Source organism: Spea bombifrons, chromosome 1 (genome assembly GCF_027358695.1).
Source record: "Spea bombifrons isolate aSpeBom1 chromosome 1, aSpeBom1.2.pri, whole genome shotgun sequence".
In the NCBI taxonomy this organism is placed as follows: Eukaryota; Metazoa; Chordata; class Amphibia; order Anura; family Pelobatidae; genus Spea; species Spea bombifrons.
The window spans coordinates 22,865,241-22,886,483 of NC_071087.1; the positions used below are offsets into that span (position 1 = coordinate 22,865,241).

A 21,243-nucleotide genomic window follows, 5' to 3' on the forward strand; every position below is an offset into this window, starting at 1 on the left:
GGAATATCGAAGGGAGATGAAACAACTTTCCTGCAGATTCTCCTCTAAATGGAGTGGTGTACTCCAACCTAGAGGGACGAGAAGAGTGTCTATAGTGTAGAGCCACTAGTCAATGGGCCAGTTACAAGGGATATCACTAATCTCCCCCAACAAGTTCATTAACATTATCCGGAGGTGGAATCTAATTAGATAAGGGTGGAATTACCAGTCCCTCCTTGACAGATATAGGAAAGGCTGAACTTGATGGACGTATGTCTTTTTTCAGCCTATATAACTATGTAACTACGTTCAAAGCGCATCGGATATTCCGACCGGACCCATCAAAACTACGTAACCGGGGGGAATGCGACCCCGTTACCCATTCAGTCTTTACACCAGAACACAAACCAGCAGCCACGCTTATATCGGCGGTGAAACAAAAGTAGAACTTTTGCCCCTTTCAAATATGCACGATTCGTCTCGGTCACGTGATAACAGACTGTCTTCCAATTGGTTGTCGGAGTTGGTGCGACTGTGTTGACCTCTCGCGAGATCGGTTTCCCTCCTGCTTTTTTTTTTATGAGGAAAGATGTCCGCCGGCGGAGAGCTGCTGGAGCGGATGGTGGTTTCGTCGGAGATGAGCAGCTCTGCTGCCGCTGTTACTGCTCCCTCCTCAACCCCTCCCTCCGCAGCGCCCGTGAGCACAACCGGCTCCACGGTGACGGCTGCTGCAGGGGGCGGAGGAGACGGTGATGAGGAGGAAGAGTGGTTGTATGGGGGTACGAGTCCTAGTGCGTATTTGTCTATCTGGCTGTTATCCTCTCCCCCACAACCCGCTCAGAGGTGGCATAGCTACAGTCATAGCGGTTACACCGGTACCTAGGGGTGCAGAGTGTGCGCTTTACCCACACCCGGGTCTTTCACCTGTGGCCTGTGTTGAGGGTACATCCAGTGACCGCCTCTGTGCACAGCATGAGCGCCATGCATTATTGTGTATTACTTCCGGTGTGAAAGCTGCTCCAGGACACTTTGCTATAGAGGTGGTAATTTTAGAAGGATGCTGCATGTGCATAACAATAATAATGTGTGTATATATATATATATATATAAGGGCCCCCAGTTACCCTTCTGTATATAGGTTGGTGATGCCTTTTCTTTTCATGTGGCAGAGTTTTTTTTTGAGTGGGTATAAAATCCTGGTCATTTAACTGTGTTTATGGACCTTTTCATTCACAGACTTCACTTTTTAGTGTGACCTTGGTGATATTGACACATTTGCCCTTTTCCCATTTTCTTTTCATAAATCAACCTTTGTGTTTCTTTTTATAAAAATAAATTGCTCTATAATGAAGTATTGCCTAGCTTCTTACCTAGCCTCCCTTCTGTTGAATGAGGGCAGGGGTGTACAGCTCTGGTCCTTCAGGGCCCCAATCAGCCTGTGATTTTTGGTTATCACATCATGCGCACGGTCCCCTCAGGTACAAAATAAAAAACAAATCATTAAATTACATGTTTTCAGGCACATTGCTTGAGGCCCCCAAGGACTGGAGTTGTTCATCCCTGAGCTTGTCAGAAAGTGTTCCTCATTGCCTAATAATATATAAATTAAGAAAAACCTGTAGCATGTCAAGTACTGAAACTTGAAAATGTACCAACCTTCACTTGACAGATGCCTTTTTGTCAGATCTCTAATCTTTAGTGCAGTACTATGTATATGTAATAACACTAACACGCACACACCACAGTTAAAATGCATGGGATGCCCTTTGACTTTGGAAATGGCTCTTCTGGTTACTCGCTATTTTTATTGGCTAATAGCAGTCAGCCCACCTATATTAGTCTGATCTGTGTCTTAAGGGGTTATATTTTATAATTAATAGTTTTAATTTAATAGTAACTTGGCCTCTACATAGAACATTGACTTATTTTTGGTTTGTGGTGTATGGTTTCTTGTCTTTTTACGGAAATAGTGCTGACAGCAGTGTTTATGTGTTATGGACCCTTTATATAGTGTGCCGCAATGTACAATTCATTTTTTTCCATTTGTAGAAGAAAATGAAGCAGCGGGACCTGATGATGATGAAGAGGACATGCCAAGGTTTGCTTTCATTACTACAAGCCGTTCTGTGTATTGGAACATGGCCAGCGTGTGTCACCTCTGATTGTGTCGCACACTTGCATGCTAGTATTGCCTGTTCCTATAAAGTACACTGCTAAGTGATAGATGTTCCAGCAATGTGATCTCTAATGCTAGAAAAGTTTGTCTTTGTCAAGTGGCAGTTTGTTGGCATACCGTTTATTTACTTTCGTGTTTATTTTCTAGTTCTCATCCTGTACCTGGCACTAAAGCAGAAACTACTGAGAACGGGGTTGCGAAAACGGTAACTGTTTGCATTTGTCAGCTATATTAAAATAACATGTTATGCTGCTAGATTTAGTGGTATGCGTGTAGTACACAATGTATGGAAAGGCAATATTGCACAGAGACGTGAGTGTTACTGATTGTGGGATTTTGGAGACCCGTGCAGTTTATTTGTATCTGCGTGTAGTTTGTGTTAAGTACACACAGACGGGAGTCTGGAATAGCAGAAGTATTTTCAAATTGTGCTTTATGGTACATTGGATGGTGGTGTCTTGGGAACTAACTAGAGCCCAACAAACTGTTGTCACCCTGTGCTTAGCAAGATGAGAAGGCTACTCCTAACCAGTAAATTATATGCAAATCTTTTTTGATTTTCAGGTGACTGAGACAGAGGATGACAGTGAAAGTGACAGTGACGACGATGAAGATGATGTTCACGTTACTATAGGAGACATTAAAACCGGAGCACCTCAATATGGGTATTCTTTAATTGTTCAAGTCAAGTTATTCAACGTCAGATGTGTTAAAGTGTTTGAAGCTTCACCTAGCAGACTTTGTACAGGTTTTTATAAGATTATCTACTTGCGTTTCTAGGAGCTATGGAACAGCCCCTGTTAATCTGAACATCAAAACAGGAGGAAGAATTTATGGTGCGGCTGGTGAGTCCTTCTACTGTAACCCTTTAAATGCGGTATGACAAAGGAGGCAGGCGGCAGATAACATTTAATACACGTTGGCCTTAGGATGCATCTACATTACGTGTGCTGATATCCCAATAATATAACATGCTCTCTTAATTATGAAAATGTAGGTCATTCTTAGCTCAATGAACAGCTGGGAGGATTTGCAGGTTTTGTTTCATTCCATGACATTATTGGTTTTAATAAAGGAAAAATATAACTTTTTCATAGAGCAATGATTGAGCTGTTTTCTGTCCAAATCATACTTGGCAGTTCCAGGACTAAGGTTTACAGCCCCAGTCCTTTCCTAATTTTGTCCTCTAAAAGTGACATTTGTCAATATGGCCCACGCTGCTAAGGGTGTTGATAGTAATTAAAAAATGCTCTTATAATGTGCATTTATATATTACATTTTTCATCTGATTAATTGGTATTTGTAAGCACTTTATCACATTTTACATTTACATTTTTTAGCAGACTTAATGTGTTCTCTTGTGCCATTTTCAGACTAATGAATACATTTGTAAGTCTTTGGTGCTTTACTACTATGTGTTCAGATATAATGAGAAAACAGTTGTATGCATTTTGGGTTTGTTATCACAAATGCAATAATGTTGCTGTTTCATGCAGGTGGCAAAGTTAAAGGAGTAGATCTGGATGCGCCTGGAAATATTAATGGAGTTCCACTGGTTGAAGTAGACTTGGATTCTTTTGAAGACAAACCTTGGCGAAAACCAGGTAAAATAATGTTTTAATGAGTTTGTGGCTTCTTTTTTTCAAGGCTAATTCATGATAATCCACAGTTTCTCAAAATGTCAAGACATGCAATTTCACTTATGCTACACTTCTGCAGCATTATCATTTAATTCTCCCCTCTAGGTGCTGATCTCTCAGATTATTTCAATTATGGTTTTAATGAAGATACATGGAAAGCTTACTGTGAGAAACAGAAGAGGTTAAGAATGGGACTAGAGGCTCTTCCGGTCTCCTCTACAACAAATAAAATTACGGTACCTGATTTTAGTAATCATATGACACACGTTATCCTCATTATCATTAATATCGATATATTGCACACTTTCTATTCTCGTATTGTGCGGAAAGTTAGTGGTATAGTAACGTGGTTTAAATATATTTGTGTGAGACAGATTTCCAGTCTTTGTGATTTGCGCTTCAGCAGGAATAACTCTGGATCGCAGGTGGGAATTGTGTTGTGCTAATAGATCTTCACTGGATAAGTCTTCTATGTGTGTTAGCCGCTACATCTTCTTAACCCCTTTGACAATGGATGTGCTAGTATGTCTCAAAATTCTGGAAGTTGGTGTCAGAGCACATACTAGTAGGTCCTGCTTCTTTAAGCATCAGCATGTCTAAATCCTTGCCGATGCACAGGGGATCAGACTGTCAATCGCATTATGGGGATTTAAATGTCTGAACTTTTTATCAGGTGTTCCCTTTCCGGGGATGTCAACGTGGCTGCCCTCGCTCTGGCAGGGAAAAAGGGTCAGTAGAGCAGCAGAAGGTTTCTCTGCACACCTCTACCACCTGATTAGTGTTACCAGACAGGGAGATGGCTGCAGGCATTGTGACAAGCTGTGTTATGGAGAGAGCAAGAGACAAAAGTTTCTCCCTCAAAAAAAAAAAAAAAGGACTTTGCTTTAATGAAGTTATTTTTATTTGTTTGTATTCAAAGGTACAGCAGGGCAGAACTGGAAATACCGAAAAGGAAACTGTTTTGCAGACAATAAAACAAGAGTTCACTTCTCCCACTACCTTATTTAAAAGTGGTGTTCCACCTCCGGGGTAAGTTAATGGGTCATCTAATTCCGGATGTAGTTGGGGTTTTTTTTATTTCACTCATGCAAATCCTTTTTAGGAGAGAACTGCCAGCAACAAATATATTTTCTGCAAAAAAAAGTCTGAGTTACGTATGGACTCCTGCTTTTCATGTGAAATTGATAGAGTAGCCAAAGACTAAAAGAAAGGGAAACGTGTAGACATCATATACAACAAGTTAAATTACATAGAAACTTCAGTTTTAGATGTAGTTTGGAAATTAGTTTTAAAACAGCAGATTAAGTTCAGAGAACACTATTTGCTGTAAATACATTGATTCACAGTGGGATGTGCTAAGCAGTTTGTGTGCATAGGAGGTGCTTATTTGACTAAAAAAAAAACTTATTCAAATGGAAGAAATATGAATGATTTTGCCACTTTTGTAAATCTCATTTGAACTATGTGTATTTGCCAATGTGGCGATGGTACTTCCCGCAGTGAGGATGTATGATAATTACACAATAATACATAATAATGACTCCAATGTCAAAATTATGATTCCCGTTTAGCCCTTTCACTGCTATAGTAATAGGTAATGCATTATTCATGTCCCTGACTCTCAAATGCTTCAAATCATATATTAAATTTAAGGTTTGCATGGCATCTTCACCAAGCCTTACCTCTTGTGACATTATCAATCCTTGTTGGCCCTAAAGCCCCAGGGGTTACATCTTGTTCCTTGTAGTATATTCGTCCCTCTTGACTGTCTTATAGTAGGAAACTCTCTGGCACGATTGATGTCATCGGGCAAACCACTACAATCACACGGGTGGAAGGACGACGGCGTGGTGCCAATGAAAGCAATATCCAGGTAACGCGCAGTGTGTTAATGGAAATACTTTGCTTCATCAGACCAACAGAATGTACAACATGAAACTCCGGATTCATGTGGGCGAGAATGTCGTGTGTCAGAACTCCTGATGTCTGAACTTTTTAGTTTTTTAGTTTAATTTTTCTTGTTTTGTGTTTTTATCACCAATTATATGTGGTTATGAGACAATATTTTTCAAAGCCATTCACCATGTATCATTTGTGCTGATCTTAAAAGCTTTAGAAGTATACCTGCTCAGACCCCCCCAGGGGCGGAAAGGAAACCACGAAGGCAGAAAATGGCCTTGATTTTAGTATTTTATATTATGTAAGAATTTCCTGTCAAGAGGAATACCGTTAAGTAATCTTGAAAGAGAAATACAATCTGCTCACTTTAGTGAATTTTGATACGACAGGAAGTATTTCTTTTGGCAGTGTTAGTTTTTGCTCATGATTTGTACCCTAAATAAACTCCTTTTTATAGTTAAACCGTTTTGTAGTTGAAATGCACAATGTGCAGAATTTTGCTAAGGAGTCTTGGTGTACTTTCTGTGGTCACACACATTCCACCAACCCCATTTTTAACAATTTCTTATTGTTGAATAAGAAAATGTATTAATGATTGAGCAGATCTAATATACACTTCCAGCAGTTTTGAGTTTTTGGAATATGTATAAATGTCACCTTTTATTTTTGTAGGTCGTTTCGGAACAGTCTCCCTCTGAAGTGGATAACAATTTTATCAAACCACCGCCGCCATTTTTCCCTCCTGGAGCTCCTCCCACACACCTTCCTCCTCCTCCACTCTTCCCTCCTCCCCCGTCTGTCAGTACAGCCCCTCCTCTGATCCCACCACCGGGTAAGATGGCACATCCTACTTTTTTGCACAAAACTCTTGAATGTATATTGGCCCAGAAGTTAAGCACTCTTTTGAAATGTGTTGGCTCATTTAATACTTACAGTTCTTCAAATTGCTCTTTTTTATATTTTTGGCTTCCTAGCTGGTCTGAGGAGCAGAGGAAGATTGATACATTTGTTATATCTTAAGTTTATGAATTAATCTAACTGGTTAAATAATGTCTCCATAAGACATATTCTTAGTTTTTTTTTGTTGGGGCTAATTGTTAATTTATATGTTAAGCAATGATATTTTGACGCTGAAATCTCTACCGGTTTGTTGCTGCATGAATTTCACGAATGTGTTTGGCCTGTCTCCAGTTTGTTTCGGTCTCTTATGATAAAGCTTTTGTTTTCAAAGTGATGTGGGATTTCTTTGGAGGGGTTGGGGATGCATTTAGTCTCTCATATAGACCCCTTCTTCTTCTTTTTTTTTCTTTTTCTTCTCCTGTAGATTGTAAGCTTGTGTTCAGGGCCCCATTTGCCTCTTGTAGCTGTTTGTTAGTCTGTCAGTTCTAATCTTGTCATACCCTTTGAATATATGTACTGTGATGCTATGGCGATAAGACCACTTTTCAAACGGTTACCTAAATCTATACATAACATTTGTTTTTTTCCAAACGTATCTGTGTGGAAAGGGAAATCAGTGATAGATATATCTAAACGTATGTTACTAGCCAGAGTCATGGCTTCCCTGAAAGCATCAATGACCCCTCTGATCCATCTCTTTCCCACTGCAACAGTAGTCTTCCAGGTCTCATATTTAACTATTTGTGTCCACGAGAAGAAAGTCAAGCAGCTGTATTTTCTTGCCTGTGGTCATATGTTTCCGTCAGGCGTCCCTACACCAAGGATACTCGTTTACATTTATTAAGTTGTAGGTTTAAGATCAATTAAATCCTTTTATTGCTACAAGCGTTTACTGTCCCTTTAAATATTTATTTTATTGCTCTGTTTTTAAACTGGTGATTAAGATATAAGCTGCCATGTTGGCATGTGATCATGTGTATTTTCCCTTCTTTTTCTTGTTACACCAACACGTTCTGGCATTTTCCCATAAATCAGGACTCGCTGTACATCTGCAGCAAACCACGTAGGGCTGTGGCTTTGGCTCCCGATGGTCCTTGTTTTATTTGCGCTCCATCCAGCACTTTATCTTCAAAGCTGTTTTAAAAATAGCCTCGTGCCATACCTCCTAGGTTCACTTAGGGGAAAACGGCACAGTTGTTACCTCGCATTAACTAGAAATGTTAGCCAAAATTTAGGAATTGCAAATCTAAAACATCCTGTGGAGTTTTCTTTCGAAGCAGGGCCTGCTTTGAAGTCCTCTTGTTAGACTGTATTCTTTCTTCCTCGTGAAGCTTATTTCACGGAAAGCTGTGCTTGGGATATTCCTGTAAGTTCACTTGGAGCTTTAGCTTATTACTTTAATAGCGGGTAAGAATGTCCCGTCAGTACTCTGAATACGCGGCTCTATTAGCGGCCGGCGTAACTTGTTTCTGATGTGTGATCACTCGATTAGCAGTAAGCGGTTTGTGTGGCCTTCGGTGTATGCGAGATTGTTCTAGAAGGATTCCCAAGGCTCATCTTGTACTTTAATTGTTTTAAAATAGTTACAGATGGAGAATCTGTTTGAGATCTTTACGTGTCTTTAGGCCATAATAACATTAATTAATTGTGTCGCATTCATCGGTGTCAATAAATGCTGGCTCTCAAATCTTCATAACATGGAAATTACTTTGACGTTTTGCTTTCTGGCTGAATGAAACCATTATTGTAAATGGTGGTGTAAACATTCTGTAAAAAAACACTGTCATGGCCTTCAGACGATTACTTTACAACTGCCAAGACGTGATGCACTGATTTGTTTTAGGGTTTCACCGGCGCATGCCTTCTGTTCTCATATTACATGCATGTTGGAGTGACTCCGGTGCGTTTTACTGCACGCCGGCATTCTTTACGCATTGAAGTTAGAAAACCAGACATCTGTCTCATTGAACTCCTCCACACCCCTAGAAGCGATATGCTCCTTGCACATGCTCAGTAGAACTCCTCATTTCAATGGGAATAGCAGCAACCAATTACACGTATGCTTTTTCGCCTACCTGCATGTGATTGGCTGCTGCTCCAACGACTTCAATTCCATGATTTAGGAGAGGTGCTCCAATTTACACGGAGTAACGTTCATTGGAGTCCATGCATCACATTTAAAAAGAAAAATATTTTCTGGACCAGACTAGCCATTCATTTATTTATTTATTTTAAGGGGTATATTCGTGCTCATGTCTTTTCTGCTCCTAGTATTAAGACGTATAATTGCCAAACCTCTATGAAGCATATAAGCTGCAGTGGCATTGTGATGGGTAAACGGTACATGTTACACGCCGTCTTGTGGCTTCTCGATGTAGTGTTGAATGGTCTAGGTGTTTTAGGGGCATAGTTCCCTAAGGTGTTTTTTGTTTTACGTGTTACCAAATGTCTGCTAGTGCACATCACAAGCCGTAGTGATTCTGGGTGACATCTTGGTGACTGAGCGCCTGTTTGTCACGCCAGCTATACATGTAGAGGGTAAACTGGTGACGAAGTTACAGGAAACTATTTGTAATATGTAGCAAATCTATCACCTTTGTACAGTGTTAGAAGATAAAACACAAATAACTGTTTTGTAGAAGCCAGTACAAGTGATCTGTGAATTGGAACCCTCCTATATGACATCACGTCATGGCGTGCTTACCTCATATCTTTGTTGTTAGCGTTGTCAATACTTCGCCTTTTTTTCCCCTTTTTTTTTGTGAACCATAAAATGTTTCCGTTCCAAATATAATTTATATATAGTTGCTGTTGTGGTACTAAAATTAACCTAATGTATGTCCCTTTTTTTTTTCCCCCCAGGAATTCCTATAACTGTCCCCCCACCAGGTAAGAGCGAACACCACTGCTTGGTATGACCTTGCCATTGGATGTGGGTACATTTTTCTAGCATTTCTAGATGATTCAATTATTTTAACTGAATTTCACAGCTATAAAAGTCAGATTTAGCAGGGCTTATCCTTTCAGACAGTTAAGGTGTCAGCTGTCTGTACATCACATTACTTACTCACATCCTCACCTGCCGGGGTCACAAAAACATGTTTTGTCTTGTTTGTCTTTTTAAGCATGCTAAATTTTTTTTTTTTTTTTTTTTTTTTTTTTTTTTAGGCTTTCCACCTCCTCATGGAGGGCCTCCACCCTCTCTAATACCAACAATAGAAAGGTAAGTTTCTTGATTTGTGTGTGTGATGTTTCATTTTTCCAGCGCCTTAGATATGTAAATACACACACACAAAAACAGTAAAGATGGCAGAAACATATGCATGTGTGCATATATTATCTTTGCTTGTCGATTAGAGTCTGACTCTCGGGGTGTAAATCAACACCGGTATGGGTTGGTTTGTGAGTTTAATTCTTAACCAGCTTATTAAATATCAGACATGTAGTATTTTACCCCAAACTCACACTGTAATAGGGCCAACAATAGAAACAGATGGGAGCGTTTCTATGAGTTGCGCACATTTTGTTCTTTCTGGTCTACCACCATGCCTCAGGCGCTTACCATGAGATTGTACACTATTACTACCTTCAGGGTGTATGTTGCATACATTTCAACAATTGTGCAACCCCTTTTTCTCTTGTTCGTATTTGCTTAATGCCCACATCACTGCTAGGATGTAACTTGGTAAATACGTTCTTATACTATTGGGTATCATTCTCTCCTCTACTGATAACATTACATGGAGTATGCTCTTTTTTAAGTTAGCTTTACACTACCCAGTTTTCTAAAGTTAATGTTAAAAATCTTAAGTTTACGTTTTGCACCAGTTGTGCGTTTTATTGAAGATGTGAACTTGCATGAACCGTGCCGGATTTTAGCCATTTGAACCATATTCATTTTGACGCTCCATCACCAGACAAGTAAAATGGAATCAGAAAGCTCTGAATAAATGTATTAAGAAATAAAAAAACAAAACAAATCCCACAGTGTATTTAATATAAGGTGAAGATGGACCTTAAAGTGGTTCTCTTCCAGCTCAGATACTGGCTGCTATGTATGATTACATGTGCTGTAACAGAACACTTGTTCCCATGTATTCTTTTCATAAGGTTTGCGTTTTAATTTCACCTGGTGTAAAAATGCTCTGAACCCATTCAGAACAGAACATGGTCTCTGTTAATGTTGCCTGTTAATTCGCTTTTAACAATTTATTAAACTCTGTTTCTAGCGGCCATTCTTCTGGCTATGATGGAAGATCGGCGCAGGCGTTCCCGTATGGCAGTGGTAAGCGCACGTTCTCCTATTTATGACTGATTTGTAACTGTTGTTTTTGATCAAAAGTAAACTTTTCTTTTGTTTTTAGGCTCGTTATTTTCATGTCGAAGCCTTTAATGTATTCTTGTAGTTCTCGTTTTGATCTGAATGCTCAAAAATGAAATTGGTACACGTAGAGCTATGACAATGAGAAATCAGCCTCTGTAAACATCCACAATGTCATGTTATCCGCCAGCCTCCAGTAGCGGATACCAGCCCTTCCCTTTGCCTTTTTATTTTTAAGAGCCTTGATACTTTTGTACGTTTCTTTGCTTTTGTCACCTGTTGGTACTCCGGATGGTGAGGACGGGCAGCCTACTGCCTAGGTGACTCGGATTAGTGATGCTTGTGGTGACCTGATGTACGGAGGCAGCCAGTATATTAATAAACAGCTCTGTGGGTACTGTAGCTGTGCGAGTAGCACCTTGGCCAAAACAAGCTTACCATTTCTATGCAAAGCATAACGTTACACCACTTAAAGGGCAATGCAGCACTTTAATGCATATGGGATCTATGTTCTCCATTATTTACGTGGTGCCCCCCTTACAAGTGCATGGGGACAAGTGCAGAATCCCCCCCCCCATGTAGAAACATAGGAAAGTAATTTGACGTTAGCAAAGAATCATTTGGCCCATCTGATCCTTGTTTTCTTGAGCTCCAAGCTATACATATATATATATATACCGTATTTGCTCGATTATAAGACGAGGTTTTTTTCAGAGCAAATGCTCTGAAAAATACCCCTCGTCTTCTAATCGGGGTCGTCTTCTAATCAGACCTCAAATAGAGGTCTGATTAGGAGACTAAGATCCAGATCCCCCGCACCGCTGCAGGGGACCTGGATCCTCCTGTCTCACCCGACCCCCCCCCCCCCATCATACACACACTTACCGGTGCTTCCTGCTTTGTTGCCGGGGCAGCGGGTTGACGTCTACGCGATCCGCGTAGACAACGTCCGCTGCAGCCGGAAGGAGGTGTGGCTAGCAGCGGGGGTTGTCTGCGTCCGTCGCATAGACCTTCCCCGACTGTCAGAGATCAGAGTTCCCCGCACCGGTGCGGGGAACTATGATCTCTGACAGCCGGGGAAAGTATACGCGACGGACGCATACAACCCCCGCTGCTAGCCACACCTCCCTCCGGCTGCAGCAGAAGGCGACGTCAACCCGCTGCCCCGGCTGGAAGCACCGGTAAGAGGCGGGGGAAGGGGGGTGAGAGAGGGGGAAGGGGGGTGAGTGAGAGCGGGGAAGAGCGGGGGAAGGGGGGTGAGAGAGGGGGGAAGGGGGGTGAGAGAGAGGGGGGGAGAGCGGGGGAAGGGGGGGGAGAGAGAGGGGGGGAGAGCGGGGGAAGGGGGGGGAGAGAGAGGGGGGGAGAGCGGGGGAAGGGGGGGGAGAGAGAGGGGGGAGAGCGGGGGAAGGGGGGTGAGAGAGAGGGGGTGAGAGCGGGGGAAGGGGGGTGAGAGAGAGGGGGAGAGGGGGAGAGAGAGAGAGAGAGTGTGTGTGTGTGTGTGTGTGTGTGTGTGTGTGTGTTAGTTAGTTAAATGGGGGTATAGGGTGTGTGTGTGTGTTAAATGGGGGCATAGGGCATTTCTGGAGTGGCGTTAAGGGGGCATTTAATAGAGCACTCTGCCTCCTGACATGCCTTATACCTCCCTATATGCCACTCTGCCCCATAATATGCCTTTTAACCCCCTAAATGGCAGAGTGGCATATAGGGGTATAAGGCATTTCTGGAGGCAGAGTGCTCTATACAATGCCTTTTAACTCCCTTAATGCCACTCTGCCTCCTGAAATGCCTTATACCTCCCTATATGCCACTCTGCCCCATAATATGCATTTTAACCCCCTAAATGCCAGAATGGGATATAGGGTATAAGGCATTTCTGGAGGCAGAGTGGCACATGGGTCAAAAGGCATACCATGGGGCACAGTGGCATATAGAGGGTTAAAAGGCATATCATGGGCCACAGTGCCATATTGGAGTGGCAAGCCTGGGGGCAGATGTGCGTAACTGGGGGACAGGTTGGAAAATACAAGAAATAAAAACAAAAAAAATCTTTTTCTCAATCATAGCTTTTATTAAAAAAAAGAGTTTACATGAATTAACATTTACTGGTAAAACTTTTTTCCTTTGGGGTCGTCTTATATTCAGGCTTTTTCTTTTTTTCCTAAGTTAATATTCAGATTTTGGGGGGTCGTCTTATAATCAGGGTCGTCTTATAATCGAGCAAATACGGTATATTTGCCCTGTTGCACACTTTGTTTTTTTTGCTAAACCGAAGGCATTTCATATACGTGTGTAGAATGTTGCTTTGTGTTCAGCAGTCGAGTTCTTACTATGTGCTGTGCTATAGTACATTTTATTTCCCTATCTTAAGGTCATAAAAGGGTTACCTTAGGAGCATTCCTCTTCTCTGGAATCAAACCATGTAACAAACCGATAAGAATGAGTGTGGGAATTAGTTTTACAAATTGCTATTTGTTTATCTCAAAGTATTCCAGTATATTGAGCAATCATCCGATTTCTGCCAAGCGCTTCCAGTTCATTGTTTTCTGAAACGTAGCCTGCTAATGAAGCCGCGTAGTCTGCTTTCAGTCTCCTGCGCTCTGGGCGTCTGGCTGTGCTTTATGTCCTTGGATATCTCCGTGCCTCCAGCTTGTCCTCGCTGAAGGAAGACGCGCGGAGTCATTGTGATCTGTTGCAGCTTCGAGCGAAGTTCTTCGTACGGCTCTAGTGCTCCACATCGCAATGGCTTGTTTACGGGATTGAGCGCGTTTGTAGCATTTTATCAGTGTCCACTGTCTGCAGATGAAATATACGCGTTTGTGACCTGCATTCAGTAAAGTACAGGCCAATATAGTGTATTACAAAAGCAAAAGGGGTAGGATGAATCTCTAACAAGGTTGTGGGTGTATAGGCAAAAATAAGAGTAAAATACAGGTAAAGCGTGGCCATCACCGGGAAGCATCCTGGCGTTTTTATCGGCAAACTCAAGTTTAGGCAAAAGGCTGCCAGACAGAAGATGTTCATCGTTAGTGTGCAGTACTGTAATTTGTGTTAATTTGGCTGTAATTGTGTTAATTTTTCTCCACCTCCCCCAATGAAGTAGGATCTAATTGAACGCGTTATCGCAGTTAATGCGGCTGCGGGTGGGAATCCAGTGCTTTGAGCACAAACGCTTAGTAGATGAAAGCTGATTCCTAAAATGAAACAAATCTATTAGAATAGCGTATTACATCTGCATCCCCAAAAGACGTTCGCATCTTGTTGACATCATGACAAGTCAAGGAAATTAGCAGGCCAGCACATCCAGCTGCTTCTTGCTATTTCTGGCTGCTTGCCTCCGACAGGGATATTTCACCCCCCTCTTTTGGCAGATTGATACTGTAGGATATTACTTTTTAATTTTAACCCCTTCTTTCACTCAGTTATGGTGTTTGTCTGTATCTGGCAACATACAAATTCAATCTTTAGAGCTTTGGAGCTTTTCTCAGAACATTTAAAGGGACGCTTCAGCCGCCTCATACATTTTAATGAGTATAATAGCCGTGTGGTCCCATTTCCAAATGCCCCGTATACATTTGCCCCTTTCTCCACCCGCCCGCTGAATGCTGCTGGAGATGTTTGGCCGAACGCATCTCCCCTCCGGTATTCGGACATCTGGTGCCGGTTGTCTGCTCTTTAAGACCTGACCTTTTCCATTTCTTAACTAATGTGGCTCTCAGGGGCCCAATTACAGCAGCTCTGTCACTTTTCTCATATTCCCCTGTCTTGCTTTTCCCTCCTCTTCAGTATTTCTCTATTGTCTTGGCTCAGTATTGCTGGCCTGGTCAGGCGGCCTTTTTAGAAGGGGCAATCGTTTTGGTCCTTCCACGCTAAGCTGCGGATCTCTTCCACAATAGCAGCAGCAGCCGCAGGTACCATAAATGAATTGAAGCCGGAAGCTGCGACGCGGATAGCTTTTCCTTGATTAAATACTCTGATACATGTTCTAGCAGATCAGGCATGTCCTGCACTTCGGCTGAGATGGAGAAACAGGTTCTCAAACTTTTGGTTAATATAAGTAATGCGGTTGAGTGATTGATAACCTGTCACGTCTGCACCGAGACCCCCACCATAAACCGAAAGCCTAATGCATTTTCCGTATTCCACCATGTATCTTGGTTTACAAACTTTTTGCAACCTATAACACCCTCTGAACCTTAAACATGCAAAATAAATGCGTGTGGATATCACGGCAACATCCATTTATCCACAAACTGTATGTCGGTTATTCTCAAGTCTACATGAAAAAAATGCTCGAGTTTCAATGCTATCTTTAAAATGAGCTATAGACTGCTAGGGAATTGGTGCTTCAGAATATTATATATTTTTTCATTCCCTGTATCTAGACTAACGTATACCGCTAAGACCCTTTTCTGGCTTCAATTGAATACAGCTGCTAGACTTTTATGTTTCTTTCAGTTTTTTTTTTTGTGTTGGAGGAAAACCTTTTAGATATAAATCGCATTCAAAACCCTGACTAAGGAAAAATCAGCGTAATTCTATAATTGTCGGTGAAATACTTTTGCCGGGTCAAAATCGGGTACAAAACGTTCTGTCTCCTTGGGTGGCGCGCTACGACCAGCACGGAATCCGACGCTTCCTAATGTTCTACCCGGTGGAGAATGTGAAACCGCCAGAAACTCAACAGTATGCCTCGAGTGTTTAACAAAAATAATTTGTAATGCAACGTTATTTGTAAAGCTACATAGAATTTTCTAGGTACTTTTTATACTTTTTGAGTAAATGTTTCATTATCTGACCAACTCAACTCTATAGTTAGTTTTAAAGTTATTGCACCTGCAAGGTGCTGTTACTTATTATATCGAATGTAACGCGTTCATACCTAGCTTCTGCATTGAAAACATTCCCAGCACTGTGACAAAGATAAACTACATATAACCTCGATCTGTTTGGGCGATGCTTGCATTGTGACTGTGGATAATATGATATTGGTACAATTCTAATGTTTGGTGCTGGTGACTCGCTGTGAGGTGTTATTCCCCGTGAGACAAATCCTGCCGTATAATAAAATATCTCCCAGATTTGTTTAATGGTCCTTTTGGATGTTTTCCCAGAATACGCTTGGCACCGTATTCACTTGAAAATAGTGACTATGTATTTGTGAGCCACATCTTATGCACTGAAAAGGGACATTTTTGTAAGTTCGGGGGAATTTGACGGTTATAAAGGGAGAATACCTCTTCTTGGCTATTGTCTTACAATTTACGAGTGATTGTGAGAAATTGTATGACAATAGCCAAGAAGAGGTATTTACCCGCAAAACCTGTTTTCTGTGTTTCCTTGCAGTATCTTTTCCTCACCTTCCTGGTTCTGCTGGAGCGTGGTCCAGCCTGGTAGACACATCCAAACCCTGGGATTACTATCCGAGAAGAGAGAAGGAAAGAGACCGTGAAAGGGATAGAGACCGTGAAAGAGACCGGGACAGGGATCGAGAGCGGGAACGTACGCGTGAACGAGAGCGCGATAGAGAACGAGAGAGGGATCACAGTCCGAGTGTTGGCGCTTACAATAGGTGAGTAAACGTTTCATGCCCCCCCTAAAATAACTGCTCTCTGGTCACAACAACCACCAAAACACTGCTTACAAAACCTGTACAAGTTGTTCTGGATCCTTTGAACACGCTCCTGTTAAATAATACTGCTCTCGAGACAGTTTACTCACTCAGCTAGAGATTTCTCAGCCCTTTCCAAATGTTAAGGGGGCGCTGTAGCCACAATACGTATGATAGCTGTATTTGGGAAATGGTTAATGCATGGTTAATTCTGCAGAATGCATTTGCCCGTTTAACCGTCCCCAAGTACTCAGAGGTGTCGGGACGTTAGACGGCCCCTTCCAATAAACAAAACTACACTGTGCCTGTTTCCAGCAACACCGGGTGCCAGTTTCATTAACATAGCAGGGGTAGGGGTGTTGTCTTATCAAATTATGCTTCACATCACCCATATAATTACTGTTCTTGAGAGTGATGGGTGTTGTAGTCCAAAAAGCTCACTATTTATTAAAAAATGAAACATGCACATTTAGTTTAAAAAAAAAAAAAAGGTCTTCATGTTTTTATGGGGAGAAGTGCACGTCCCATGCGTTTGACATTACACGTACTGATCAGGTTAGCAGGGATCAGATTTTTTTTGTTTAGCGTGCAGCCGCTGTATACAGAATGCCGCAGTTTGTCGGTACACACAGCACACATAGGGGGCACTTTAAGAGTTTTGATCTCTTACACAACTTAAAAAATGTTTTATATACTTTTTACATTTTATAAAGGAGCTATCGTTTGCACAACTTCTAGCATCACTAAATTAATGTATTGAAACTCCCTATTGGCAGTTGGAGGTAGTAGGTTTAGCTGTATTGCTCCGTTGTATCCACTTTCACCAAAGCGGAAATAACAGGGAAGAGAAATCATGCAGATGAAGAGGGCAGATAGGAAGCTTAGATTCGAAGTGGGTTCTCATGCATATTTCCTGTGTTATCTGTAACCATCGCTGCATGGGTTTAAGAGAAGCAGAACGTTTGGTAATTGGGCCGATCCGGTTGTGTTGGATGGAGGACTGTGGCCGGCCTCTGTATTAAGTAAATTCCCAAAGCCTGAGCTGGCTGTTAGGAAAATACAGGTCGGTGTTTATGTGCAAATTACTTAAAAGAATTAGCTTTTTTGCACACTGAGTATACAAAGCTCTGAATGTGAAAATGTGCTGTGCTGGGTGCCGTGTCCTGCTTTCTTCCCCCGTGTAACATACGTGCTCTGCTAGCCGTATGTTTTCCATGATCGCTCGCATTAACCCAGCATTCCAGTTCATTTTAAATGATGGTGCTGGAATCTACATAAAGTTCTGCTTCGTGTAACATGGCATGGGTTTAAAAAGCGTCCTGTTGGGCTACTTTGTGTGTTTCTGTGGTGTAAGTATGATGAAGGGGATTTAGCTGACGTGGCTCATTAAATCGTGTCTCGTATGATCGCAGAAATCCGTCCTTCGACTCGTATCGTAGCAAGTTGAAGGTGTTCATATATGGCGGTTGTTAACCTCTGGTGGTATGTGGCATAGCGGGTGCGATAGGAATCACCATTTCCCCTGTTTGGCAAACGTTTACTTTTTAATACATTTCAATGTTTAAATGTCGCATGCAGATTAGGGACTAGTACCCGGTATACTTTGGTTTGGGCTCTGTTAGTGTTAGTCTTGTAAATGGTGTGCGCTTCGTGTTACAAATTACAGGGCGAGTGCCTTGGCGTTTAGGATCCGATTCCACATCTGTCATACAGACAGCTTGATCCCAATCCAAGGAATAGATGGTCCTTTTAATCCCGTGCAGGGCACATAACTCTGAAATAGTTAATTTGGGAGACTTGGGCTTAATCGTTTCCAGACCAAGCCAGGTCTCTCCGCTCTTGCCAGCTATAAAAACACAGGCATCTAAGGGGATGCTGCAGCTTCCCCCTCATCTGACCCTCCGCGGCCCACCCCTTCTCCGTGTTCTCCTCTTTGTGTATAGATGGCCCCTCAGTGTTTCCATATGTTTTCTTACCTACCCAGCCATCTTGTGTGTAAAGACACTGCGAGGTTTTATGAGCTCGCTCTCGCTCAGCTGTATGCCATTTTCTGTGTTGTATCTCTGTATTTTCCATTTGAATTGATTTATTTTATTAGAGGCGCTTGCTTTGTTTTCTGCTAGTAAAATGTTATTTTCCACAGTAGTGTATTATTCTGTCTAAAAAAGCCTGTTCTTAGTTAAATCTAATTTCCTGCTTCAGTCTGTTTACAGGGGCCTGTAGCAACCAAACTTCCTCAAATACTGTCCTTTGCCTAATGTAACCGTGAACTCCAATGTGAACGGGGGATATTACATGAGAAGGGTGATACTGCGGAAGGCTCTATTTGCCTTGAAATGTCCTTGTTAGAAATGGTTACAGACACACTAGATGAGTAACTTTCCACGCAGCGATCTGGGGTTTTAATGCTCTTCTCCGCTGTTGTACGATTCTCAGACGTGGCTAACCGTTACTTGTGATCGTGTGCCAGATTATACTGTCTCTGGCCGGAGCCAAACGCCATGACCTAGTACTGTGACTCATATCAAGATCCAGCCTCGTGTAATGTCTTCGTCTGTTCTGCTGTCCAAACAAACCCTTTAGTTTGAAGGATTAGGGGAAATGTATCAAAATGCTCATGATGTGAGTGAGAATTTTTACTCCATTCATTTCATTTACTTTGTATTACGTGGATACTGAGAGAATGCACAGTGCTTAATTTTATTATAACTGTCTTCTGCCAGAAACTACCAATAATACATATCAAGTGAAACAATGGCCTGCCTTTTTAAATAACGTTTATTCAAATCTACAAGGAAACTAATCTTCCTCTTTGCTTGTCTCCTATGCAGCGAAGAAGAGCGATACAGATACAAGGAGTACGGAGATCGAACAGAACGGAGCTACGACCGCCACCGAGAGAGAATTAGCAGGGAGAAGGAAGAAAGGCACAGAGAAAGGAGGCATAGGGAGAAAGAGGAATCCTCCAGACACAAATCATCACGAAGGTAATGTCTTTAACATAATACAGTATTTTGCTTGTTTCACAGAGCAGACACTCATTATCCAAGCGAGATCCCCAGTCCTTACAGTGACTCAAATTAATATTGCTGCTAATCTGGGAAGTGCGTACAGAATCTGTACATTGAATACTCATTTGAGTCATCGACTAGATAGCATTACAGCCTCCACCTTAGATGGGCCTGAACTTCTGCCTTACTGTATGTAGCGACTGGTGATCCCCTTGTTAATGTGAAAATGTAAAAGGCATCGGGTTGGAGAGGCAGTTCTCATCTTAAATAAATTCCGGAGAGGAAATCCTGTAGCAAGGAAGCGCTCGTCTGGCCTTTACTTCTCCATCACTTACTCATATTCACTAAGAATTAGATTATCTTCCCGTTGAGATTTATAGAAAGAGCACCAGTTCCCGGCATGGGCAATCGTCTCAGATATTGGGCCAAAAGCTAATAGTACAGATAATAAATGCATAGCTTAAGTTGAGATCTATATGCTGACTGCCTTTTCCTGTTACCCAGCTTATATACAACATTTAAGCTTTGAGTGAAGTTTTCTCACTAAAGTTGTACTTGAGCCCCTTGTTTTTTATAAATTGTTTTAATTATCTCGCTTCAAAGGGAGTTTTTTTCTTTTAAAGTTTAATTTTTCAGTTAACATAAATAAGGTTTTAAAAGGTATCTATTACAAAAGGGTCTGCAGTGAGCAGTGCTAGAAGTGCCAATGTGTTATCTGTATTTTAACATGGTAATATTGGCTGACGAGGATGCTTCTGCTGTTTAATAAGGCCTGACGGAGACCGGGAAAGGCTTATAACAATCTACTGTTTATTGATGTGCTTCCTTTCGCTAGCAGCAGCAGGCGCCGTCACGATAGTGAAGAGGGGGACAGTCACAGGCGACACAAGCACAAAAAATCCAAACGAAGCAAAGAAGGCAAAGACACTGGAGCCGACCCTGCCCCAGAACCAGAGAGTATTGAGGGAGCAAATGCCGATTAGGTACAGGTGACCCATGTCCAGTGCGGAAACTACTCCCAGTTTTACCAAGCCTGCATTATGCTCCAGAAGCCATGACCCAGAGGCATCATTTTTCTGTGACTCGTAATATTCTTTAGCTTGTCATTTTCCTTTCTTTTTTTTCCTTTTTCCATTTGTTTGGTTTCTAGGGCGAATAAACTCTTTTTCCATGTTTAATTATGTTGACTTCTGTCTTACCACTTTCTTTTGCATTGGTATTTAGTGAAATATTCTACTAAAATATTACTTATTTTGTAAGACATTGTTGACCTTGGTGTAAACAAGACAGACCAAAATATACCGTGACTGACTTTGGTTTACACTGCAGATAATGCCTTATGGAGGATACATTCAGGCAATTTTTTTGACCTATTAAACAATAATGGAGTTACCCCACCAAAACCTTTAGCGAGTGAGTGTTTTTCTCCTTTCTAATAGGCACATTCTCTTTAATAAGATAAGTGGATATTATTGCAAGGAAACACAATACATACGCACCGTTACACTGCATTGTGGCCATTTAATTTAGCAAAATGCGTATTGCATATGCCAACCTATCAACGTCTGTTTATAGGGAAACGGATACTATTTAGTCATAATGGATTTTATTTTTGTGTTTTTTTCTATTGTGCATAAGTGTTTTTCCCTGAAGTACACCAAAACTATAAAAGTGGACATGGTATACTAGTGTCTTTCATTAATACAGTT

At 41.6% G+C, this 21,243-nt stretch overlaps 1 protein-coding gene across 4 annotated transcripts; it reads left to right on the forward strand.

The window, feature by feature from the left end:
* Positions 1-563: 563 nt before the first annotated feature.
* Positions 564-20,937, forward strand: FIP1L1 (factor interacting with PAPOLA and CPSF1). Of its 4 annotated transcripts, none has more exons than XM_053458444.1 (16): positions 564-770; positions 2,029-2,077; positions 2,303-2,360; positions 2,720-2,820; positions 2,936-3,000; positions 3,652-3,759; positions 3,901-4,031; positions 4,715-4,824; positions 5,572-5,668; positions 6,367-6,526; positions 9,457-9,483; positions 9,763-9,817; positions 10,824-10,879; positions 16,259-16,484; positions 19,355-19,510; positions 20,370-20,937. In XM_053458444.1, the coding sequence occupies exons 1-16, from the start codon at positions 569-571 to the stop codon at positions 20,515-20,517; spliced, it is 1,749 nt and encodes a 582-aa protein (XP_053314419.1). In that variant the 5' UTR covers positions 564-568; the 3' UTR covers positions 20,518-20,937. The 4 variants fall into 4 exon arrangements, with proteins under 4 accessions (XP_053314419.1, XP_053314420.1, XP_053314422.1 ...); XM_053458445.1 differs by having other exon boundaries at positions 20,373-20,937; XM_053458447.1 differs by having other exon boundaries at positions 564-758.
* Positions 20,938-21,243: the final 306 nt, after the last annotated feature.